We start from the raw sequence: 24,773 nt of genomic DNA, 5'->3' as shown, positions 1-24,773 counted from the left end.
ACCTGTTGGTAAGGAGCAACTGTGTGTGTGTGTGTGTGTGTGTGTGTGTGTGTGTGTGTGTGTGTGTGTGTGTGTGTGTGTGTGTGTGTGTGCGCGCGTGTGTGTGAGAGAGAGAGAGAGAGAGAGAGGTGAGTCCTGACACACCTGTCAGTACAAGCTGAGTTCGCCATTGAGACAAAATATCTTCCAGAGCTGTCACGTGAAGGCTGTGCGTGTGCGTGTGTGTATAATGTCATATAACAAATATCTGCTTAAATACTTGAGTGATTTGTGTGACAGAGCTGGAATGTTGACGGACACCTTGTGTTTCCTCTTTTCCTGTGTTTACCTTCAACATTCAGCTCCAGACAACAGAGCGTGTATGTAATAATAATAATAATAATAATATATATATATATATATATATATATATATATATATATATATATATATATATATATATATATATATATATACACACACACACACACACACACACACACACACACACACACACACACATATGTGTGTGTGTGTGTCACCTGGAGACCACATCTCCTCACTACAACAAGAGAGAGGAGCCTCAGACTGGAGGTTTTAGCGGACATGAAACAGCTCTCTGAACAACAGCTCCAGGTTTCATGACAGTGACTCACATTCACGCGTACGCGCGGTGCCAGCCGAGCGACATTCCTGAGGGATGAAAAAAAAAAAAAAAAAAAAAGTCCAAGAGCTGTTGAGAGTCAGTCAGTGTGTTGCGTTAAATGCTCAGACCCGTTTGACGAGACGAACTGTCCTCTCTAAGATGAGTGTGAGTATTCCTACTCAACCTCATTCCTCCGCAGAGACCGTCTCCTGTGCGCGTGGGACGCGAACTGCTGTGGATCGGAGCGGATGAGACGCGCACACAGGTCGATACGAGTGTTTGTAGCAGGTGTATTTTTTTACGGGTCGCGCGATGAGAGGCTGAAGAAGAGTCAACTCACCTGAGCAGAGAGGCTTTTGTCGTTTCGGTGGACAATTCGCAACAATGGATCAGGTAAGGTGTCCTCTGGTGTCTCCAAATCCTCCTCAGTGACTTTCTGACGGTCATTCGATGTGTGGTAATGACGCAAGATTCAATCATTGTGATTATTGTCATGTTGTGTTAACAGGTGAAGATCTGCTGCCTGTCAGAACGACTTTATATGAATCTTTACTAAGTTTGAATCTGTGTAGAGTAATTGTCCAACAACTACATTTCAAATTGGCCGTGTGTGTGTGTGTGTGTGTGTGTTGAAACTCTCCAGATCAGTGAAAAATCAGGTCCGCCTGCTTTCTTAATCCAGCCACACACACACACACGCACACACACACAGGGACTAATACATATGCAAACAGAGTGAAAACAAGCCATGATTGTGCTGTGAAGGCTGAGTGATGTCGTGATTTCATTCTTCACATTCGTCTTTAATGGCAGCTGAATTTTTTACGACCTCACACAGACAACAGGTGAACGTCTGCTGTGTGTGTGTTTGCCTGAGAGCATTGAACCTCGGGCTGTTTTATAGTGTGATCCTTTCACCAGGACGACAGAATGGACTTCAGGGCCCTGAGGGCCAAGTTCCAGGAAGAAGAACTGCTCCTGAAGCAACCCAAGATCAAACCTGCTCTCCCAGAGAAGCCAAAGGTGGTCCCTCCTCCCCAGAGCCCCCCTCACTACCTCCCTGCAGGAGCACGCCCCTCCCTGCTCACCTCCATCAACCAGACCCTGGACGGGAAGACGGTGATAGCGCCCAGAGTGGTTTTCAAGGATGACAAGAAGGAGAGCAAGAAGCCTCTGTTCCAGGCCACCTCAAAGGGAAAAGACAAGAGTGAGGGGAAAGTGAAAAAAAGTAAGGACAAGACTAAAGGAAGCAAAGAGAAAGAAGAACAGCTTCTTGATGAGCAGTCGGATCAGAAGCAGAAGAAAGAGAACGGTAAGAAGTTCAATCTGCTGCTCCCTGGATTACACAAGGAGAACACTGCAGAGCTGGTGCCGGCCATGCCTCCACCTAAAGGCACTACAACGAAGAAGAGCTTCATGGGTTTGAGGAAGACCAAAAAAGAAGCAGGGGAGATTCTTTCTGACCCCATTCTGGACAGCCCCAGCTCAGACGCTCCCATACAAGCTCCGCTCATCCCGGTGCCTTCTGAATTTGGTGACTCACCGACAGAGCCTAAAGACTCTGCACCGCAGGCTCTCCTACCCCCCTTACCTGACAGCAGTGCTGCAGTGGAAATCACCCCGCCCTCCACTATCCCTGCCTCTCCCGACTTCACCCCACCCCCCGCCTTTATCCCCGAAATCCCAACTCCTGATGTTTCAACCCCAGAGAGTGAAACCCCGCTGGAGATAGAAACTCCTGCCCCGCCCGTTTCCAGGCCTGCCAGCCAGAACGAAATCAGTCCGCCTAGTGTTGTCCCGACGCCTCCAGCGGCCTCCACTCCCTCTCCATCACCTCCTGAGCCTGAGCTGGCAGCTGATGCTGTTACGGAGGCTGTAAACATGATCCCAGTGGAGAAGCCCCCTTCTCTTGTAGATCCTCCATCTATTTCCCCTTCTCCTAAACCTGAGCGTCCGATCACAGCGCTCACAGCCCTGGAGAGGGCGGGGGACATGAAAAAGACTCTACAGTGTGACCAGAGGATCTTCAATGCTCTGGAGAAGGCACGCAAAAAGACCAGGTAAATGAGCTCTATTGATACGTTTCCAGTGGATTTATACTATTTAAACACTGACCTCTCACAAATCCTTCATCTGTTTTCAGCCCGCGGACGAGCTTCACCTCATCCTACTCCATGACCCCGCCTCCAGAGGAGTTTCCCCCTCCTCAGAGTTCTGTCCTCCCCATCCCAGAGCTCCCACCCATTGATTATGAGGACCGAGGAGGAAACGCCCTCCCGAAACCAGCAGAAGTTAACGGCTTTGACCACCGTAAGTCAGACCTGATCAGTTCTCCTCCTCTCCTCTCCTCTCTGCCTCTTGCTGTCTTGCGGACTTGCAGCATTTTTTTGGATGCTCTTCTCCTGTTTACACGATGAACGCAGCAGCATATCTCACCCACAGGTCACCAGGTAGGTTACTCTGCAGCTGCAGAGCGTCATCTGTTAGTGTAGCAGTAAAGAAAACATGGTATGCACAGTGTTCAGGATGGTTTGTGCCACGGGGCTGCCTCAGGTGTTGGTTGGGATACACAGCGAGAACAGTCCTGTCATTCCTCTCTAGTGCCAGAAACAACTGAGCAGCAGGCAGGGCAGAGCTGCTGAGGTATGTCAGCAATGACGGAGAGGAGGAGCGGGTCCGTCATTATGACAGAGCCGCAGTGACAAACACTTTAATGTCTGTTAAACTGACGATGAGAAGTGAGTCTGCTGCTGTGTTGACGCTGACCTCATTTTCACAGAGCCTCTTAATTGTGCATGGCGGATGTGAGACAATCTAATGTTATCTGTCATTTCATTCGGGCTCTTGTCACAAATGATAGGGAAGTGAGACGCTTGTAAATTAATGACAACCCTCAGCAGAGAATCATTTTTAACACTGTGACCTAAATATTTCAGTCCAAATGATTGTCCTATTAGTTTGAAAACTGCCTGTTGTGCGTTTACAAAAAGATCTTTTCAAAAACAGTTTAATTTGAGTACAATTGGGACTGGGTGTGTTTTTCATTGTAAGGAAGAAAATACATCAAATTTTATTATATTCAACGTTTCCCGAGTGAGAGCTTTAAAGGCACTTAAGATTTTAAAGCGTCTTCAGGAGCAGTACAAAGAAGACTTCAATGTACTTTTGAATCACGGGCTGCTGTATGTTTCTTCAGACGCTGTGCTGATTTTTTTTCACTTATGATTGCATTTTCTCCGCTCTGCTGAGTTATATCACAACAACATTCGACAGTGTGTTTGACTGGTTTGAGTTCCTCACAAATCAAATCCTTTTACTCGGCTGCCTCTCGCCTTCTCCACCTTTCTGTTTGGAAACTTCCTTTGGGTGTTTCACCTGATGTTTGTCATGTTTTTTTGTTTGTATGGGAAGTCTTGCTGCTACAGTGAAAAAAAAGTACTATTATGGTTTAAATGAGACATATTTACTATAGACTATATTTACTACTAGAACAGCTTTAAACACTAAACGTCTCTGTTTTAGTTCCTGTCTCTTTAAGCCCCTCCCCTGAATACCCAGTCTGCTCTGATAGGTCAGCTCACACATGCCTGACCCAACATCAATAACAACAGAGCAAATGTGTTAAAATAAGTGTCAAACTATCAAATTATGCAAACTTCTGTCATAGTGTGATGTCACAAAGTCACAGAATTGAAGGCGAGGTGACTGACGAGGCGTTTCAGGAGCGTTTCTGTTGGTGCAGACTTTGACCTTTTGCATTCACAGGAACATATAAAGCACTGAAGGAGACGAAAAAGGCGAAACATGTCTCCTTTAACATAAGACTTTCTGACAAACTAGCCAGAGGCATCACAAGATTCTGATCGTGAGACACTCAGGTATTAACATGATGTCATTCTTTGCAGGGCCATCCTCTCCAGTGTTGGCAGGTATCATTGAGGAGGGGGGGTCCGACCCTACCCCAGAGCTGCTGGTGGTTCCACCTCCTCTACCCAGGAAGGTCCTCCCAGACCGTGCGTCCCTGGGTCCTCCTCCAATGAAGCCTGACAGACCCCCCTCGGTCAACCTGAGTGAATTCACTGCTCATGCTCCCTCTGTGGAAGAGAACGGTGCGCTCACCGCTGTCACACATACAGTCACCTCTGTGAATCCAGCCTGAAACAGCGTCCCTAACGTTGTTTTCCTGTTGTGTTACAGGGATCCTTGCTCCTCTTGACTTCTCAGAGACCGACACCACGGACGTCCCAGAGTTTGACGACGTGACTTCAGACACTCATTCTCCAGATCTGCCGGCGTCCTGCTGGGGAAACGAGGAGAACACGGGTCCGGATACTCCAGATGGACAGGACCTGCCGGACTATTACAGTAATGAGATAGTTACGCCAGGAGCCGAGGTCCCCGCAGGACAAGATACTCCACAACCAGAAGCCTCCATGTCCATATCTCAGGAATCTCTACCACAGGCAGAGTAAGACACGTGAATAAGTCTCCCCTCTTTGCTGTGAAATACTGGTTCACCTCTTAACAACTTGGTTTTTGATCTTCATCCAGGCTCCAAGCTCCAGTCAACAACAGCATCTACGAGAGCACGGAGAATGTGTACGAGGACATACCCACGTCTGCCAACAAGAAGAAAGGAAAGACTGACGGGAAGAAACGCAAGGGCCCACCAAAGAGTCAGTCAACACACGGGCGACAGGAGATTAGATTTGTGAACAACAGATACAATCACATCAGTCACAACACATCAAAACACTTATAGTGATAAGATATCTACAGCACGTATCATTATAAACACATTAAGTTTGCTGTATTTGACCTGAAGTGTGACACTGAATTCTAAAGTTGGATTTCCTCAAATTAATTTCTGTTTTATTTCTTTTTTTATGTAACTGTGTTTTCCCACAGATCCATATGCTTCTGAGGCACTATCGCAAACAGTAAGTAACTTTGTGAGAACCGAGTCACTTTTTCAAATTAAAAACATTTTCTTTTCTCGTCCCGATAAGATTCTCTGGGAAGATTTTTGCACAAAACGAATGAAAGACTTATCTGCTGCTCTGTTCCCGTTTACAGATCGAAGAGAAAACCAAGACGGGCAGGTTCGGCAAGTAAGGCCTTATTTTTTTTGACCCACTTCTCTTTTCATCTCGTGTTATCCCCCAGACGCCGTTAGCGATGAGAGACTTCGGTCCGCCTTTGTTTCCCTCATAATCTCCTCCGCCGTTTGAATATCCAGCGAGGAGTCCCTTTCAAACAACCACTGTGTCCCTCCTTTCTCTCTCCTGCAGGACCGACAAGAAGGCAGCTGCAGAGGGGCCCGACGAGAAGGAGCTGAAGAAGAAGGAGAAGCAGCGCCTGGAGAAGGAGAAGAAGGAGCTGAAGGAGAAGCAGGAGAGGGAAAAGAAGGAGCAGAAAGAGAGGGAGAAGAAGGAGAATGAGATGAAGAAGAAATTCAAAGTGAGTGGTGTTATTTTGACAGAGAAGGGAGGCACGGCAGGTGGAGGAGCAGCGGGGGAGGGTGGGGTACATGTCTTGGCATACAAACCTGTCTGGATTCATTCCTCCTGGTAGAAGAGCTGAGCTGAGCAGCATGTGCACGCTCAAAAGGGATCTGTGTAAACACTGTGTCATTATCCGAAATATTTTTTCTTCTGCAATGTATTATTACCAACTTTCTCCACGACCCAGTGACGGGGCCTACGCTCGAAAACATTTGCCTCTGGACAAACTCCCTTTAATCCTGTGATGGAGACAGACAATCACAGGCAGTCAAGTATATTTAAAACAGCTTAAATAAATATTTTTAGGCCCATTTCCATAGTTTCTTTCAGTTGTTTTAGTGAAGCATCTTGTTTATAGAATTAACTTTGGTTTTACAGCACACGACTTTCCTAATTTTCTCACTCTCACCATTCTGGTAACATCATCGCTGGCTGCAGCATGATCATGAAAGTGTTGATGTTGTTCCTGCAACATCATAGTTAATGTTGATCCAGGACCAGTCATGGCAACTGAACAATCACATTTGTGCCATTTGGGTAAAAAAATCTGGAAAAATATGCTTAAGTTATCTATTGTATCACGTGTTACAAAACTTGTTTTCCCAAATCTAACCAAGTATTTTTGTTGCCCAAATGTTGCCCAAACATCAACTGAAAACTGTAAAGAAAGGGAAAATAATTAGTCAACTATAGTGTAAGAATATGAAGTGAATCATAGAATATGTTGCGAATATGTTAAAACTACTTTTCGAGGAACACAACGTTAGCAAGCTAGCATTTAGCAACTGAAGGCCGAGAAGTTTTTCACTGGAGCTGGTAGAGACCAAAACCAGAGCAAAAATGAGAGTGACTACTGAATGAATGATTGGTTGTTTAAGTATCAGTATTCAAACAATGCATTGCAGACTGCCAGACATGAAGCTGATGTCATTAAAGGACCAGTGTGTAGGATTTAGTGGCCTCTAGCAGTGAGGTTGCAGATTGCGACCAACTGAACATTCCTCGTCCCACCATTTTCCTTTCCTCTAGCCAGTGTTTATTTTGTCCTTTCTGGGCTACTGTAGAAACATGGCAGATTCTGTGGAGGAGAACCAAGTGTATCAGTGAACCAGCACCTCCTTCCCGCTTCCTGTGATGACATGTTTATATTAAATTGATCACACTCTGTAAAGGAAGGATTGTTTGGGTGTGTAAATCCTGTATGTTTATGAGTGTAGTTATGTGAAGGCATGGCGTTAACCTGCCGCTGTATCCGTCAGATCACTGGACAGGAGGAAGCCATGTACGAGGCAAAGGTAACCGTGACGACCAAGGGACGCAAGAACGACCTGCCCGTCAAGAGCGGTGACAACATCAGCATCATCCGAACAACCAACTGTCCCAAAGGGAAATGGCTGGCGAGGGACAGCAGCAATAACTGTGAGTATAGATATACCTTAACGGTAGCTGTGTTCATTGATTGTGGATGACCGTCCGTGTGTGTTTGTTCCCAGATGGGTACGTTGCGGTGGATCATGTGGAGCTGGACATCAAGGAGATGCTGGAGCTTGGGAAGAAGGCCGCCATCACCCGTAATAGCAGCACTGCCATCGAGCCGGAGGTGACCAGCACAGGGAGCAGGTGTGTGTGCACATGCAACCTCGTCACTTAGACACTGTTATGTTGAAGACGAAGACTTACAGGCGTTTTGTCTCTTTTTCTCTACAGGGCCTCAAACCACTACCCACTATCAGCAGAGAGTTGTAAGTATCCCCCTGATCGTATTCGTGATAACAGTATATATGTGAGTTATTCTGCAGCAGTTTGATGTTGATGGTCAGTTACAGATGACAGTGAGGAGTGGACCGGTGATGATGATGAACCCCTCTCTCCTGCCCCTGACACAGCGGATACACTCGCACTACCAATGTAAGTCTGTCTTGGCTTGAATCAGTGTGGATGAGTTGTTGAGTTTCGATTCATACGATGCTCTAAGATCTTGGATTAGTCAGAGACTGATCACTTGTCTTGTCCGTGTCTTTTCCTGTGCAGAGGCCACACCAGGACACTGTCAATGCCAGACATGGGTAAGAAAATCCACTTCAAAACAGAAAGTGTGTGTTGTCTCCTCTGTGTCTTATCTCGATCGGGGTGTGTTGATACAACAGAAAAGAGATACTGCGGACATCCGGCTTTTTTTGTCATGTCAGATAATTTGGTCATTATCTTTATCTTATCACCTGCGTCAACGTTTTTTTAAAGGTTGTTTTCTGAGGAGGTGAAACTCTTACTCGTCTTATTTGATGGAGTCGTCACTCAGTCAAATCTGCACAGACAGACACGATTTTTAGATCCAGTGTGACTTATGGACATCTGAATATCTGCTTGGAAACAATAGATAATAACAACAGTTTGACAACCATTCACACCTGGGCTAACCTAGCCTTAGCAGCACTCGTGAAGTTTTGTTTGATCAATGACCCACAAATGATGACTCTGAAACTCAGAGCTCACACGTGTCCTTAATGACTCTGTACGGACACTCCCACACAGAGTTTAAAAGCCTGCAACTCTCCTACAGTTAGTTAGAACTGAAGAAGCCTCCTGGATGAGAGGTGAAACGTCTTCAAGGAACTGAAACAAGTCCAGTTGCTACGATACAGAACCTAGATTGGAAATAGAACTGCAGAAATTAAAACTGCAAAACTTGCCTGAAAACCACTGAGTTTTAAAGTTTTTACGAGTGTTATTTCAGTGATAGTCACCACCACTGAGCTTCTTACTACATTTGAATCGACAAGTTGTAAAGTTAAAAGTTTTCAACTGAAGTGTGGAGTATTTATTGTCATGTTTTACTTCATAGAACAAAAGGTGAAAATCTCTTAAGTGTGTTTTCAGGCGCTTAATTTAAAGCCCATTGACTTCATGATGAGGGAACTGGATGTGCAAAAATGCTCATTTAAATTCACTTTGGGAATCCTTCCTGCAACACTCTATTAAAATTATAGGTGTGACTTATTTCTATCTGCAACATAAATATGACGTTACAGAGAGGGAAGTGTGGGTGTCGACATTTTTGGGGGCGGCTGTTTGTCCAGTGGAGCAACAATCACACCGCGTTAAAACCGGATGAAATCGTGAAACTCACCGTCCTCTCTGTCGTGCTTGCATATTTTAAATACTGAATCACAGCCAAGAGACTCATTAGATGAGAATGTGTGTGTAAACAAGCAGATAAAACAATTAGAGAAACTTACAGCTGTACGTCATAAAAGTTCTTCATATTTACGCCTTCGTCTTCTTTCTTTTTGCGAAGTGAACAAAGACCTACCCATAAGCCACCAGCACAGTCAGAGCGCAGACAGCTCCAACGTCCAGTGAGTACCGGCCTGATTCTTATAGTCGATCACGCACGCATGCACGCACGCACGCACACATACGCACACAAGCAGAGTGTGGATCTAAAGCATATGTGTATTTGTCCTTTCATCAGAGCAAGACACGAAGCACTTCAGAAGTTATCTACATTCTTCTATTCGCCCAAACCTGTGGAGCCAGCTGCCAGGTAGGCATGAAGCAAACCTGTGCTACTGCTGTGTACACACACACACACACACGCACACAAACACATAGATACGCACACGCAAATAGGGTTATAATTCTTGTTTTTCCTTCTTTTCTTTTCTTTTACAGCAATATTGAGCCAGAGACAAGTAAGTGATCTTGAATCTTAAAATATAGGAAAAACAATCTTGTATGGAAATACATAATATACAGTATGTACAATACAAAAAAATGTATTTTTTTGGTTTAAATGATGAGTCTGTGATGGTGATCATTGAATTAAAAAAATCAATACAGCCATCCATTTCCGTTCCAAAGCAGGTGATGTGTTTGACAAATTGATTTTGTTTCCATCTCAGGTCCTGCACCTGTGAAGGAAGAACCAGTTCAGCTGTAAGTAAAACACACACAACCACACACACACACACACACACACACACACACACACACACACACACACACACACACACACACACACACACACACACACTCACTCACAAAGACAATTGCCTAACATGTCGTGAAACCTGTGGTCAGACACCTTTACTTCCTTTTTGCCTGGAATGTGTGGCTGAGTATGACAACAGCTTGTGTTCATTCTTTGTGCGTTTGAGGGAAAGAGATTCTGACTCATCCACTCATTCTTCCTCCAGGAAGTAAAGCTGGTGGCTGAATCAGCTGCTGATTGCCTGATGTGTACTTTTCATTTAACTGTGGTGTCATATTCATGGTCTAAATCAGGTCGCCCTCCTTTGTCCCTGCTGGTTCAGCTGGCAGCGTGGCGGCGGCTGCAGGAGTGATCAAGTTATTTTGTTTCCCCCGCAGGCCTGAAGAGTCGAGTTCTACAGCAGACATGGACATGCTCATTTTGCCTCCTCCTGATCTGTATGCTGACTTTGCCAGAGAGTAATTATCACACAACAAGGTGAGGATGGATCACCTGGACTCTCTCTTCACTGTGACAACATGATCATACTCACGTGATGTTTTTTTTTTTTTTCAGTTTGTAACAGCGGAACAAAAAAGCAGCCGGGCTGTGACAGTAACTTCATCTTCTCGACTTCGACCTTACTCACCTGGTGACTGCATTCATGGATCCGTTTGCTGAGGAAGGATTTCTGCAAACAGAACTCTTTGTGCGCTTTTTCCGAAGCACTTGGTGTGAAACCAGCGAGGGACAGTTTGCCTGCTGGCTCTGAGTGACTTTTGACCTGCTGATCCCAGGACAGGAATTACAAACTGTTGCAGACATACACAGGCTTCCTGGGGGACTGTGACACTGCAGACTCTTGTATGGGAAATTACACACTTCATGTGCCTTTTAAATTTCTGGAAATACCACCAGGTTATCAGTGTCTGCGTATTTATCTTAGTCCACATACAGCAGTCTCAATGTTTGGATGGAATTAGTGTCCAACACGCTTGTTACCAGTTTACAGTGTTGGTAGCAAAAGAGTAAGTTAATAGGAGGAGTTGATAAAACTTACAGATGAACAAAGACTTTGTTAGTTATTAGATTTGGTCACCGGCAGTAACTGAAAAGGCTTAGTGCAGCCAGACGTACCACACCAAGAACGGATCCATTCTCAGTAACATGTTCTGTCCTCTTCTGCATGTGCATCTACAGAACTGTTTACTTTGTTCTCAAGATAATGTTGGTCGATTTTTTTTCCCAAAATGATTGTGTTATTGTGCCTTTTTTGTACACACGCATCTTTTTATACTTATTTACCCTCATTATTTTGTTAAAAGGACAGTTAGACCCTAAATCAAAAGTATATTTTTCCTCTTACTTGCAGCGTTGTTTATTCTTCTGGGTTGTTTGTGGTGAACATAACTGAACTAAATGACACTCGGCTTGTTGTGCTCCAAGCACCAAAAAAACAACGTCTCGTTACAGTAATCTGGACCCTTGGTGATCCACAGACGTCGCTGTGAGCAGTTTCACGTGGGAACTGTATTGTAATCACCACGCAGAAGCAAGCATGCATCCACTTGTAGACTAGAGGCAAGCTAACTAAGCTGACGCCAGCCATGAGTGATGTTATTTTTGTTTACATCCTGCACTGTAACAAGCATGAGATCCTCGTCCATGACTGGATGCATGCCTCCCTCTGCACAGTGACGCAGTTGGCAGGTGTGGTTCATTAGAAAGGGTTAGCTTTCCAACGTTAAGCTGCTGGCAACAAGGTCTATGGATTATCTTGAGTAAGCAGGTCATGGTTCCTGGACAGAGACATTTCTGTTGAGTTTTCCAAATGTATTTTTACAAGGCAAGTGTCACCTAGTTCCATTATAATAAAGAGCTATACAACTCTGAAACTCGCATGAAAATAATGTAGATGGATAAATAGCACTACATATAAGAGGAAACACATGTCTTCATGAAGTTGGGGTGAACAGTCCGTTTAATTAACATTAGATATTATTTTACATTAGGATTGATTAGTTTTTAACATGTTAGGTTTATATAATAATGATCTTTTATGACATACCAATAAACAAGTAAAGATTTCTGCTGGCTCTAGTTGCTGTGTGTCGATCGTAGTTGGAGGGAGGCAGCGTCCAAACGTTATGTTCTTTCTTTCATCACTACGGAGCGGAGGTCTGGCAGGTGTCACTTTTATGTGTCACCTTTCTTCTGAGGTTTTTTCCCTCAAGCTGATCAATAATAAGTATTACAGAGAGAGTAGTAGAGTGACGATCACCTGAGGTCATCTTCATGTGAAATATTGTTGTTGACATCTGAGGGTGCATTTTTTTGTCTGGAAAAAAAGGAAAACAAATAATCCTCTGTGATGGGTGTGTGTTTGCATGTAACATGTTCAAACTGACAAAACCTTGAGGACAAAAAGGATTTCCTTGTATATGTCTGTTTATTGTTTTTCAATAAATACTCATTAAAGTGCAAATCATAACAGCAACATCATGCAGTGCATTACAAGAGAAATCCAAACCCCAATCAGACAGAGAGACAGGGAGGGACAGTTATAACACACTGTCACATTCGCACACGCACGCACAAACACACCCTTATACACATTTTTTCACAATTACAGGTGTGCGCGCAAACACATATCACACACGCACAGACATACACTGGGGTATTTAAGGTTACACTGATCATAAGAACCCCACCACAGATACACAAGGAGCACAGCTTTGCTGTTGAAAATACTCACTTTGGTACAACACGGAAAGTCTGTATTTGATTAGGCCCTCTGGCATGTGATCCCAGCTCGGAACACAGATTACATGACTAACATGCCACTGGTGGTTGCATACAGTTGTAAAAGTACAGTACTACATTTAATTATATCAGTAACTTTGAAACATGACCTATGACCTCTGCAAGACAGTGAACTACACTGATCAGGTTTATATGTGATGTCACAAGCAGCAGAATCAGGAAAAAAATGTGGCATATATGTGCCAGATATGATCCTGATGTGACCGAAGTAGCTCACTACACAGAGGAAGAGTCATTTAAGACACAGCAACAGAGTGAAATATTGACTGAAGGACATGGACTAGTGTATACACGGCTGTGTGTGCAGTTGCGTGTGTGATGCAGCAGGGAGCAGAGTTTCTCCCTGACAGCAGAGTGTATTCAGTGATGTACAGTGTGTGCAATTAGACAGGAAAGGCAACGCTACACAGGACAGCAGATGTCATAAAGGGTTTCAGCAGGCTAACACAGAATGTGGCATTCACTGTTTGAACCGTCACAATCGCATAAGGCAAAACTGACTGAACCCATTTCGAATGCAACTGTTACAGCTGTGCAGAGTGTTAGAAGTGAACTGCAGTCCAACAAAGTGTTTGGTTAACAAAACTGTAACTGGTTGAACAGTTGTAATCTAGACTGATGTGTGGCCAAACTCTCTGCTTTGTTTTGAATTGTCATCTCATTGCTCTTATTTCTGTTACGTTTTACAATAACAAGTACTGATCAGAGCTTTGGATATTTTGATTAATTGTGCAGCCTGAAAATTAGATTTCATTAAATGTCTTAATAACAGCTTTATCGCTAACTGCTTACCTCGAGCCTGTCAAAACTAATAAAGATGCATAAACTGTAATAATAATGAGAGTATTAATTATATCAAATATTGGCCATTCTGTCAGATCAGTCTACAGAATACATACCATCCCTCCAGTCACTGTGTTTTACGGAGAAATGAAAGGCAACTGTTCAGTGCTCTCCATTAAAACCAACCCAGAGAGAGACTGACAGATGGGAGGATTCATCTGAGCAGCAGCAGCAGCTTCCACTTTACATTCAGTCAGAAAAGATTCAGACAAAATAATGTCTGTCAGCAGCGCTACACAACCCAGCTCCAGTATCATTTGACGAGACAATGTAGAACATTTATAAAAGAAGCAACACGTTCTTCCAAACGTTGGACCAGAAACAAACAGGTAGAGTTTTGTGTATCTACAAAACGACTGTGATGCAATGAAACAGTAAATCTGCAGACCGTTTTAAAGTGATGACTGAAGAGAACAACGACAGCTACACAAACAGACAAAACCAATGACACACCACAGCATTGTGTTTTAACATCGTCTCTCCCAATCTCACGACGCACTGCAAAGATCCTCCCGTCAGAAAGAACATGACATGACGATCATGAGACGGACTCTACCCCATCTGATCTCCGTTACACACACTGGCTCATGCACACACGCTTCTCAATCAACACGTGCACAGAATTACTGTGACGCATTCTTTAAGGCAACTGGAGAAAGGTTTCTGCAGCTAATACTGTCCTGCAGCAGACACACACCGCCTCACATCTTCCTCTTTACTCCTCTGTTCTACTCTACACACACGGGATGGACACGGAGGTTAATGCTGCTAATACGTCGACAAGTAACAATTTTGATTTAATTGTAAATATTAAAGCTGTTTATGGCTGGTCATAGAACATCTAATTCAAGATGTCACATTAGGGTTTAGGCACCTTTTTCTGAGTTTTTTTTTTGCCATTTTTTCCACATGTGAGGGCTTAAGGCAAAAAATGGAAATAGTTAATCGTGGCCCACACGCTCCTCTACAAACAGCACGTGGTCTTTTTTCACTGGCCTGCTTTCTTTTTTTAAATTAGGCTCTGTGCATGCATGGCTGAACAGCATATTAACAGTAACTCAACCCAAGTGTAAAGCAGTCTGTGCGAGCTGCATATTTTTGTAGTTACTGAATGCATAAAATGATGGTTGCGTGGGGAATAAAACAGCAGAGATATGTTTGGTATATTTGACATTTGTCCACCGCTGTTAGGAAATGTGTGAAAACTCGTGTGAGACGGTGTGTATCTGTGCTTCAACACTATCCATGCAGAGTATAATCGTCTTACTATCCCGCCGTCTCTCTAGGCTCATTAATATTCTACACTCTATTCAAAATCGTGATAAAACTCTACGTCGATGCAGTGCTCAAATAAAATAGAACTACAGTGTCTAAAAAACAATCCCTCAAAAATAAATATGGATCTGATATCTAAATAATAATCATCTTTGTGGTGTATAAATCTGTTATTTGGTATACCTTTGTCAACCTTTTCAGCTACGTAATATGATTGTAATATAAATATAATATACATGAATAACAAAAGCTTTTTCTTTACAAACCATATTATATAAAACCTGAAATCAAATCTGACATGTGTCAACGTTCCCTCAGACACAGATTTAACTTCAATCTAAACAACAAAAAAAACTTTTAAGAAATATAAATGGACCTCCTATCAGTGTCTGGGGAAAATGCAGCAGGATATCCCGCCATTTCGTGTTGTCGTGGGCGATGACATTTCAGCAGTTGATAATAGATTGAAGGTATTTGTGGGAGGAGTGACGGTGAACTTGACCTTTCCTGGCTTCCAGTAGTCCACAGATTCCAGTCCCGGGATCAGTTTTCACAAGCTGAAGCCCTGATGTTTAAACGCCACGACTCTGACTCGAGGACTATGTCAAAATAAGAAAAAAGAAGCTATTAATCTGCCTTTCTAAAAAAAATGCTTCCTCTCTATGTCTCGGTAATCTGAGGTGACAGGCATTGCTTTTCACATTTCCATTCACCCTTCCAGTGCAATACAACTGGAACAGAGCTAAATAAAGAGGAGACATAAAGGGGAAGTCACTCTGAACATCTTCACTCCTCACAGCAGATGGCTTAAAAACCCAGTTGACATCCAGGTGACAACGAGGGTTGGGAGTCCTCAGCGAGCTAGTGTGGTGATCAGACTGGCACACATTTCAAAGAAGTCCATGGTGTGTGATCCCTGACGTGGGGTGAGCTGGGGGGAGCTACCCGACAGGGACCCCGGGAGAGAGGAGCTTAACTGGGGCAGGTCGATGGCTGGGCTCGCAGAGTCGATGCTCAGTCTGGGTCTGTGGAGACCGGCTGTGGAGCCCGACCTCTGAGGCGTGGACGAACCTGACTTAAAACCCACCGCCTCGATGATGTCATCTGGGGGTCACATGGACAGACGAAAGTCAGTGTCAGCATTCTAAAGAGGGGTTGCTCATAAAATAAATGTCTTACATAGTTAAAATAATTTACTAATTTCGGTGTGGGCACATTTCTTATAAAGTAATTACTGAACGCAATTACTGAATACAGCATCAAGTCCAACAAGTTAAAGCAACTACCGGGGGTGAAGGGAATTAGCCAATTGACAGGCTGGCAAACATTAAACACCACTGTTACCTTAACAAAAATAACATTTCTCTGAGTTTGAACATCTTTGGAAACATTTAGGAAGGAGTTAGAGAAAGGTAATAGGTGCTACATGCACTCCTATTGAGAACTGTATGACCTTAAATCTGGAAAATACAAACAGTTATTGTGTATAGAAAGTGCAAAAGTTATGTACATGTGCATCTTGGTAAACAAACAATTCAGAGTCAAATTTAAAAACAGCGGTGAAAGAGATACAACTGAACATACATAAAAGAGCCTCATGTGACCAATGAATGAGGTTTCCAAGATTTTTTCTGCACTGGCTGAAATGCATGTAAACATTTTTGCTAAAAACAAGCTTCAGAAGTGCTCTCTACCACCTGATCTGCATAAACACCAGCTCAGCTGTTCCAACACCACCAACTCAGCGAAAGCACATTTCAAGGTGGAAAAACTGAACTGCATTTGAGTGCTGGCGCTGACCAGCTGGCAACTGCATGAAGGTCAAGCCACACACATTGTGCAATTAAACAAAGTGGGAGATTATACTTTTTTTTTCTTTTTTTGCAGGGGTGTATTAATTATAAAGAGAAATGTTCTGTAGACAGTTTTGTCTTTTACTAACCATCGATGCTCTTGAAGTCCAGCAGGTAGGATCTGCTGTCCACCTGGTACAGCTGCAGGCTCATCTTCACCAGGTTTCCTGTAACCGGATTCTTCCTCCGCACTCGCAGGTGGTATGGGTTCACCACCTACAACACAAGATAGCAGACAATAGAGCTTGTATGTAGACCTGTATGTACTGAATAGTGTGTATATGCATGTGTCAGATATGTCCTGTTACCTTCCAGTCAAAGCTGAGTTGTCTCATAGCTCTGTACACTTCAGCCATGATATCATAAGGTCTGCTCTGACTCCTGATACCGAGGTGCCACTTGGCCTTCTTCACTGCCAAGGGTTTGGGCCGGGTGGTGTTGAGAGCATCAAGAGGACAACGGGACTTGGGGCTGTCGGCCAGGAGCGGAGGCATCCTCTCTGGGTGGGGTTTGACGCCAGGGGGCAACGGCATGCCTTCTTCTATGAAGGATCCCTGGGGAGGGCTGGAGGCCAAGTAGAATTCGCTGGCCTGGGTCATGATGCGCCTGTTATCTATTATAAGGTGGTAGGCTACTGCTAGCTGATCCTACAAGGACAGAGGGAGGACGGAGAATCAGATCCTCGAAACACACAACAGCTCTGATGTACGTGTATTGGCTATTACTGGACACCTGATGAAAAATAGCCACAATAGCAGGGCAGCTTAGGATAGCACTTTAATATTCCAACTAGAACAAAAACCCATAAACAAAGAATTGTGAATGCGTTTTGTGTACCTGTGGATCCCCACTGTAAAGGCTGGTAACAACCTCGGACTCGGTGCATTCAAACTTCTCACACACTTCCCTGACAGCCTCCTCATCCAGGACTGTAGCGTCATATGAGGGGTCCTCGGGGAACAGGTAGCCTGGCAGGTCCTGCTTAAACCACTCGTGTTCCCTGATATATGAGAGAACAATTAATTACTGTATTATTCTTCGCCATAAAACCAAACCTAATGGTGTTCAAGTTGGGGATTCATCTCAAAATGACATTTGTGTGTGACATTTAAACTTGTCTGTAGTCAAACTGTTGTCAAATACAGGTGTTTGATTATGTAATAACACTTCAGATGGGGGACCTTAAAGGGCCAGCAATGAAACAAGATGAGACACACTGCTGTATGTTTTTTATATCCTGAGATGTAAGTAATGGACCACTAAGCACAGGGAATAAAGCTGCACGGAACTGCGACTGAAGCCAATTCAACACTTCACAATAATTTCAAAGGATTGACCTTATCAAATACAAAATAAAAAAATGTCAAGAGAGAAGACAAAGGAGGCCTCTGTAAGGGCCACTTGACCCGACAGAGCAGGGTCCGCACCTGATGTCTTTGATGGTGGCTCTCTTCAGAGGGTCCACCTGCAGCATGAGCATGAGCAGCGAGGCCACAGAGCGAGTCAGGTACTCTGGGATGTAGAAGACGCCCCCTCTGATCTTCTTAAACAGCGTGGGGACGTGTTCGTCATCAAAGGGCAGAGTGCCACACAGCAGGGCGTACAAGATCACCCCACAGCTCCAGATGTCCACTTCTGGGCCTGCATAGAGCCTGACAGATTGATAAGAAGCTTTGACACGCTACAAAAAGATCAAGTCAACAATTGTCACTCTTATAGGTCCATTTTTCAAACTGTTAACCACCATTTATTTATCTATTTTAATGTTTCTTTGGGAATTTTCTGTTTCTGTTTCATTATGGATATGAGGGGGCTGCCATTCAAGTTATGTCATGGGGTTAACTTTTGCCTTTTAGATGATTTATATCAGACAGCGTAGATCCAATGAGTACTAGCTGATCATAGCACAGCAGTCCTAGAGAGGCGCAATGCGTTGGTGGGCATCATTACTATGTCCATTAAGTTTTGTTTGATGTGAAATTCAAGGCACCCTGTGGAGTTTCACACCTCTTTTGTGGGTCCCCGTTTGGTTTGAACTACAAATGGACGCAAATGCACATTTCTTCCAATGATTGCACAGTACTCCCCTGATCTGTAGGTGGTTTAAAAACAGCAATGCACCACCAAAGGCAGATAAGAAGACAGAAAGCAAGGAAGTGTGAATGTAAACAATGAGTTAGCTTTCATGAAGAATGAAATGCATTTAACACACTTGCTAGAACTCAAAGATACACACTGTGCATTTCAGTGCCTGAATGTGTTTGTTTAAAAGAATAAACTAAGATTGTGTTCTGTAAGGTGAACATTTTGTTCACACACCTTCCTGAGATGACCTCAGGAGCAGCGTAGTTGGGTGAGCCACAGCTTGTCCGCAGAAACTCCCCATCTGACATCATGTTTGACAGACCTGTGGGCCAAACACAAGACATATTAACACCAGTAACATCCCAGTCAAATTAGACGAGCGAAAACCCTCTATAATTATTACTGCTACTGATCCTTTGATACACACAAGTTAAGCTTAACACAGCCCGGCACATTGAGGGTGAAGGGTATACACTGTGGACACCACTGATATCTTTATCCTCCTTTACCCTCCGCGACTCTAGCTCAGAACACAAAGCTTATCTAATTGGATGAGCCTTTCCCTGGCTGCTAGGGCCTCAGCCAAACACTGAACACCAGACGCTGTGTGATGTGCTGACCTTCTCTTTATCTTTTATCCCTGTTCCTGTAACACTCCCTCTTGCCGCTCACCAGCGTCTGTTACTGTCAGCCAAAACACTTCTCATGCTGTGCACCGATGTCGCACCCCAACGATTCCTTGCCTATCAGATGACACTGGGGCCTCAAGGCTTCCTGCCAGACATGATATGAGACCTGGCCGTTGCTATGGGACCTCTCTTCACCCCACACACCCTGCTGCGCTTAAGGGCCTTGGTGTGTTTTTGAAAATATTTCTCTCTTTCATGGACGTATTACATCAGAAACAGTCTCTTAACCACCATCAGCTAGAACAATTATGCCAGAGCAGATAAGAAACTGTGTTCAGTGTGAAATTAATTCTCATTTAATAATGAGGTTAACAGGTGCATGATGGTGATTTCACACTTTTCTACAAGTGTATAATCAGGTGAATGATTATGCTTTGTCCTACAACTGTGTAACCAACTCTCCAATTAGTTAGTAATTCCACTCAGCTCGGCCATAAACTCTGCTTCTTTGTCTTTCTGATGATTACATTCAGTAATGTTCTTTTATACTTTCTGTTATCATTTCTTCTGCCAAGCCAGAGAGACCTCCATCCCTCCATCTAAATGTAACTCTGTCCTTTGGGGATCCTACCGAAGTCTGCTATCTTGGCGTTCTTGCTAGCATCCAGCAAGACATTCTCAGGCTTGAGGTCTCTGTGGACCACCATGTGCCTGTGGCAGTAGTCTACAGCTGAGATGATCTGCTGGAAAAGACGGCGAGCTTCCGTGTCCTCCACCTGAAAGACATAATATGAATGGAAATGATTGGACTGTGGCTGTGTTGATTAAGGAGTGCTTAACTGTGTAAATGTGAGACAGAGTGTTACAAGCTCAGAAACAGGCCTATGATGCATGTGTGTAAAGAACACTGAAGGTTATGTGGTGTCTTGTTTAAAACAAATTCATTATCATCATTCAGGGTTGGTCACAAGGTTGCTATGGCTAAGGGCCCAGATAAAGTTAATTTCTATTCAAAATATAAACAGTCTCCAGAAGAGGTTGTCTCAACATGTCTTGAATGTGTGTGTGGGTGTTTGGAACGCCATGCTTCAATCAAAAGCTTTCAATCTCAAAAACTAAAAGCGAAAATTTCAAAGTGAGTCAGGCAGATGTCAAAATGATCATTGACAGCTCTCAGAGCGGTGGAACAGTGATGGTGTGTGGGAACACTGTCATCAAATATAATTTCATGACTCATAAACTAACAATGACATCTCCTGGAAGTTTGCAACAGACATTAAAACAGAAAAAAGTAAAATGTTTTTGATGCAAAATATATGTACATGGTGGGGATAGTTGCAGCTTAAACAGTGTGCATGAAGAAAATATTTTGATGTCTTACTCAAGAGTTTAAGAATAAATTCAGAGAGAAAAAAAAATCACAGCTTTACTTGGTCGACCACAACAATAACTAAGTAAAGGTCAGTTCACCAAGACATACACCATGCATGTTTGTCTGAATTGAGCTGTGGTAACTAAAGAACCAGTAGTTTCTGATGAAGCAGTGACCAGTGGAACCCAGTTGATAAAGACTCAAATCTAATTAATGAATTTGATTCATGAATTAGTCAATTAATAAATGAAATGTCTCACCCGTCCATGTTTGCAGATGTAGTCAAACAGCTCACCTCCAGACACGTACTCCATGACCATGAAGAAATCTGTTGGTGTGCTTATCACCTGGTACCTACAACACAGACATTCATCTGTAATGACATGAACTTTCTGTACACAAATTAACATTTCAGCTTCTTTCACATCATATCCATAATCTAAATATAACAATAATATAACTATATCTCTAAACCCAACTTATTTACTTGAAAACATGCAACGTATAAATACACAGAGAGAGGCAAAGCTGTGATGTATGGCTGCTGCTGAGTATAAGCATTATTTTCATAAAGGTCAGGTATATTAAAATGCGGGCCCAATCTCATGAATGGTTGCTCCCGGGAGATTCTACACTTCATCACAATCTACTTCACTCCTGTCGAGTCGGGTGTAGCACAACAAGGCCAGCAACGTGGGAGAAATAAACACAAACCAAATCACACTTTCTTACTTTTTCAATTCCACAAACACACACAGAATCACACATTGGTCCTAGGAAATATAAACAGTCAAAGCGCTTGAGGGATATTTTGAGGCATTTGTTCTTATTTATTTTACTTTGTACTGGTTTTACAAGCAGGGCTGATATATCACGTCGTCTGCTTTGAGCCTAGTGCCTGAAGCTGCCTACAAATAAAAAAAATACGTGTTCATGCCTGTCTCTGTGAATATATATCTCTGTGAGAGTGTATTCTACGGCTCTACAGCTCACAACCCGAGAGCTCACATATCTGCCATAGCTTACAGCTTGACAGTGGACTAACCCTAACCCTGGCCTAAAAATAACGCAGATTGTTGAGAGACAGAGAGAGAGACATGGACTGACAAGGAGAAAGAGGCCAGGGAGACAGAAGGAAGGAGAAACAAGGGACACAAGGTCAAAGAAATAACCCAAGAGGAGCCAAGACACCTAGATGAGGACAAGGATTCAGTCATGTACAGCCACTTCTATCATCTTAACTGGAGATTTGAACCAACAGAACAGATTTCTTCATCTAGTTCCAACTCTGTGTGTGTGTGTTGCTATGTTTGTGTGTTCTGCCTCCTGGGAGCCATGTGGGCATGCTCAGTACAGCCCGGCTGTAGTAAACAAACAGGAAACAAACAAAGCATGCCACAACACAGAGGCAACTTGATGGCCACTCGTTTAACAGAGCTCAGTTATCTCTCTTTTAAAGTCGGCAGATGGACGTGTCGTCTTTCTCCACTTACAGCTTGATGATGTGTGGGTGTCTGAACAGTTTGAGATTCTGGATCTCGCGTTTGATCTTCCCGACGACATCGAGGCTGCGGATCTTCTGCCTGTTTAGGATCTTCACAGCCACTTTATGGCCTGTTAACTGATGCTCACCAACTGAAAACACAAGAACAGGGATATGAAGCAGATACACCACACAGATAGAAAAAAGAAAAAAAACATAGGGAGTCACACACAAACAGGCACAAGATATATGGACGCCTGAAGGGAGGTAGAGAGGGGCACTAATAGGTTGGGATTTGATTTGGATAACTGTTACATGGAAGGCTTCAATATAACAATTTTTTATTTGTTTTAGCCTACTGTAGCCCTTATTTGCTAGCATATCTCTTCAGGGTGCTTAGCTCCCAACCCCTTTCCAAAGCTTGACTAGAAACACGAATTATGGAGCACTATTAAAAGGAGGATGAAAAGCTTCATATCCAACCCAATGAGCCATCATCATTACAAAATACACTAAAAATAATATCTAATTCATGGCTTTTCTTTCTACATGCAACGATGAACAAACTGATTTCCCCTCATGCATAATATATGCAGGCTGAAACATGAAGGTTAGCAGTGACTTCAGCGGCTAAGCTAACACCAAAGACTTTTGCTAACACATCCCTGATCTGCGCACCACAATAAACAGGCGGTGTGAGCGTCGGGTTAAAGCTCACAAGGTCATGCAGAAAACCAGCAAAGAAAAAAAATGACATAACATCCTCTGATAGGCCCCTACAGCAAAACTTTTCGACTGTGAGCTGGTTTTTTTTTTCAGACTTACTACATACTTAACATGCTGCCACTAGCCTTGAGAAGGATAACATATCGGACTAGCTACACCGTTTATAAACACTCCGTCAGTTAACGTACGTTTAGCTCTCACGGTGGGTTTCGGTCAAGCTCAGACGTCCTTTACCGCAAAGACAGGGCAAAGAAACCTACCACGGCGTAAGCTCCTTATTGTTTAAGGGTTATGCGATAACAATGTGAGTATGACTGTGCATCTCCTTGGTAGCTGTTGTCCGCCGGGTAATTACACCTGCCATAGCTGATAACAGTAGCTACAAACAGAGGGGGGGATTCGGTGAAAGAATTTGACTTTCAAGCGCGCGGATTCTCAGAACACATTTACGCTCTCAATCCCTTCCGTCGCAGCCGTTGGACCACCCCCGCTACGCAAACTGCGCACTGACCGCCGGCAAGTTTTGACGCTTGTCACGGAGACTACTTCGTATTACTCCCAACTGAGAGGCGCAAATTGTAGACATTGAAGTCGGTTATGACACAAAGGCATGACTTAACTCTTCACTTTTCCGAAGGTTCCCACTCCGAGCGTGTCGCCGAGGATGTAATGGCCGATCTTTACCCTGCCTTCGTGTTTCTGTTGTTGCCGCTCTGCCATCTTCTCCGTTACCAACGGCTGGGCTACTCGGTGCGGTGGGTGTGCTGCCTGCCTGCCTGTGGGGCGCACGGAGGGGCGGGGCACTCACCGAAGACCCACCGACGACTCAGCCCGTTGAACGAGTACCGTGGCCGGGGGGGTGGGGAGGGGAACGTAAAGGCTTTACTGTTGGCCAGATATCTGTCGTAAAGTGCTGGCTAGCCCGTGTGGCATTACCGGGGTGCAACCGGGATTATCCCTCCAGGAGACAAACGGACTCTGCCATCCAAAAGGTTCATATCCCACCGACCTGGTGTTATGTCGAGATTTGCACCCGGGCTATCATCTTACCTACCCTGATACTGTGCACTACCTGGTAACACTTGTAAACATATGGCTGAGAGTGTGTGTGAAAGGAAAATAAATACAAATCAAATAAAACAGCCAACATTTAAAGGTTCACTGTTTTGAGGAAGAAATATTAATCAGAAAGGAAACATCTTCATTGATTGATTTGATTTTCATGTTTAAATACACTGAAAATAGAAAAGCTGCTTTCAATTTCCTGCTGTTCTGCACTTACTTTTTCAAAAAGGTGATCTTTCTAGATTCAGATACTGTTCTGGTGACCTCATATTTAAGTTATGGACACATATTCATCAAATTAGTATATCTGGGTCAGTATTATTACCTTATTCATATTGTAAATATTACCTTTATGAGTTTCAGTTTCCCTCCCAAAGCCACATAGTGCACCTTTAAACTGGGCCAAAACCAATGTAGCCTGCCTTCTGTAGTGTGTATACCTTTGCTACATGATCCTGAAAAATAATATACATGGAAAAAAGCCTGCCATGCTACGAACAGCACACCACAACATCTGTAT

The 24,773-nt window shown here is 43.6% G+C and overlaps 2 protein-coding genes across 7 annotated transcripts; one reads left to right on the top strand and one right to left on the bottom strand.

The window, feature by feature from the left end:
* Window positions 1-646: 646 nt before the first annotated feature.
* LOC119028668 (FYN-binding protein 1) lies at window positions 647-12,187 on the top strand. 2 transcript variants are annotated; one of them, XM_037114905.1, is made up of 20 exons: window positions 647-1,018; window positions 1,547-2,685; window positions 2,769-2,935; window positions 4,531-4,734; window positions 4,823-5,093; window positions 5,177-5,301; window positions 5,534-5,565; window positions 5,702-5,736; window positions 5,917-6,085; window positions 7,389-7,548; window positions 7,623-7,749; window positions 7,837-7,871; window positions 7,956-8,037; window positions 8,161-8,195; window positions 9,425-9,485; window positions 9,602-9,673; window positions 9,802-9,821; window positions 10,032-10,065; window positions 10,498-10,597; window positions 10,676-12,187. In XM_037114905.1, the coding sequence occupies exons 1-19, from the start codon at window positions 1,010-1,012 to the stop codon at window positions 10,580-10,582; spliced, it is 2,862 nt and encodes a 953-aa protein (XP_036970800.1). In that variant the 5' UTR covers window positions 647-1,009; the 3' UTR covers window positions 10,583-10,597; window positions 10,676-12,187. The 2 variants fall into 2 exon arrangements, with proteins under 2 accessions (XP_036970800.1, XP_036970799.1); XM_037114904.1 differs by having other exon boundaries at window positions 7,950-8,037.
* Window positions 12,188-12,529: 342 nt separating this feature from the next.
* Window positions 12,530-24,358, bottom strand: prkaa2 (protein kinase, AMP-activated, alpha 2 catalytic subunit). 5 transcript variants are annotated; one of them, XM_037114906.1, is made up of 10 exons: window positions 23,809-24,350; window positions 22,473-22,614; window positions 21,240-21,333; window positions 20,239-20,383; window positions 19,213-19,300; window positions 18,321-18,545; window positions 17,731-17,893; window positions 17,202-17,540; window positions 16,983-17,109; window positions 12,530-16,144 (listed from the first exon to the last, which is right to left on the bottom strand). In XM_037114906.1, exons 1-10 carry the CDS (start codon window positions 23,906-23,908, stop codon window positions 15,894-15,896), a joined length of 1,674 nt encoding a protein of 557 aa, XP_036970801.1. In that variant the 5' UTR covers window positions 23,909-24,350; the 3' UTR covers window positions 12,530-15,893. The 5 variants fall into 5 exon arrangements, with proteins under 5 accessions (XP_036970801.1, XP_036970803.1, XP_036970802.1 ...); XM_037114908.1 differs by lacking the exon at window positions 23,809-24,350 and adding an exon at window positions 23,377-23,754; XM_037114907.1 differs by lacking the exon at window positions 23,809-24,350 and adding an exon at window positions 23,449-23,754.
* Between the last annotated feature and the right edge of the window lie 415 nt (window positions 24,359-24,773).

The sequence above is a fragment of the Acanthopagrus latus genome, chromosome 11 (genome assembly GCF_904848185.1).
Source record: "Acanthopagrus latus isolate v.2019 chromosome 11, fAcaLat1.1, whole genome shotgun sequence".
NCBI classification, from domain to species: domain Eukaryota; kingdom Metazoa; phylum Chordata; class Actinopteri; order Spariformes; family Sparidae; genus Acanthopagrus; species Acanthopagrus latus.
The sequence above is the reverse complement of the archived record's forward strand: the minus strand, read 5'-3'. Positions and strand labels throughout refer to the sequence as shown.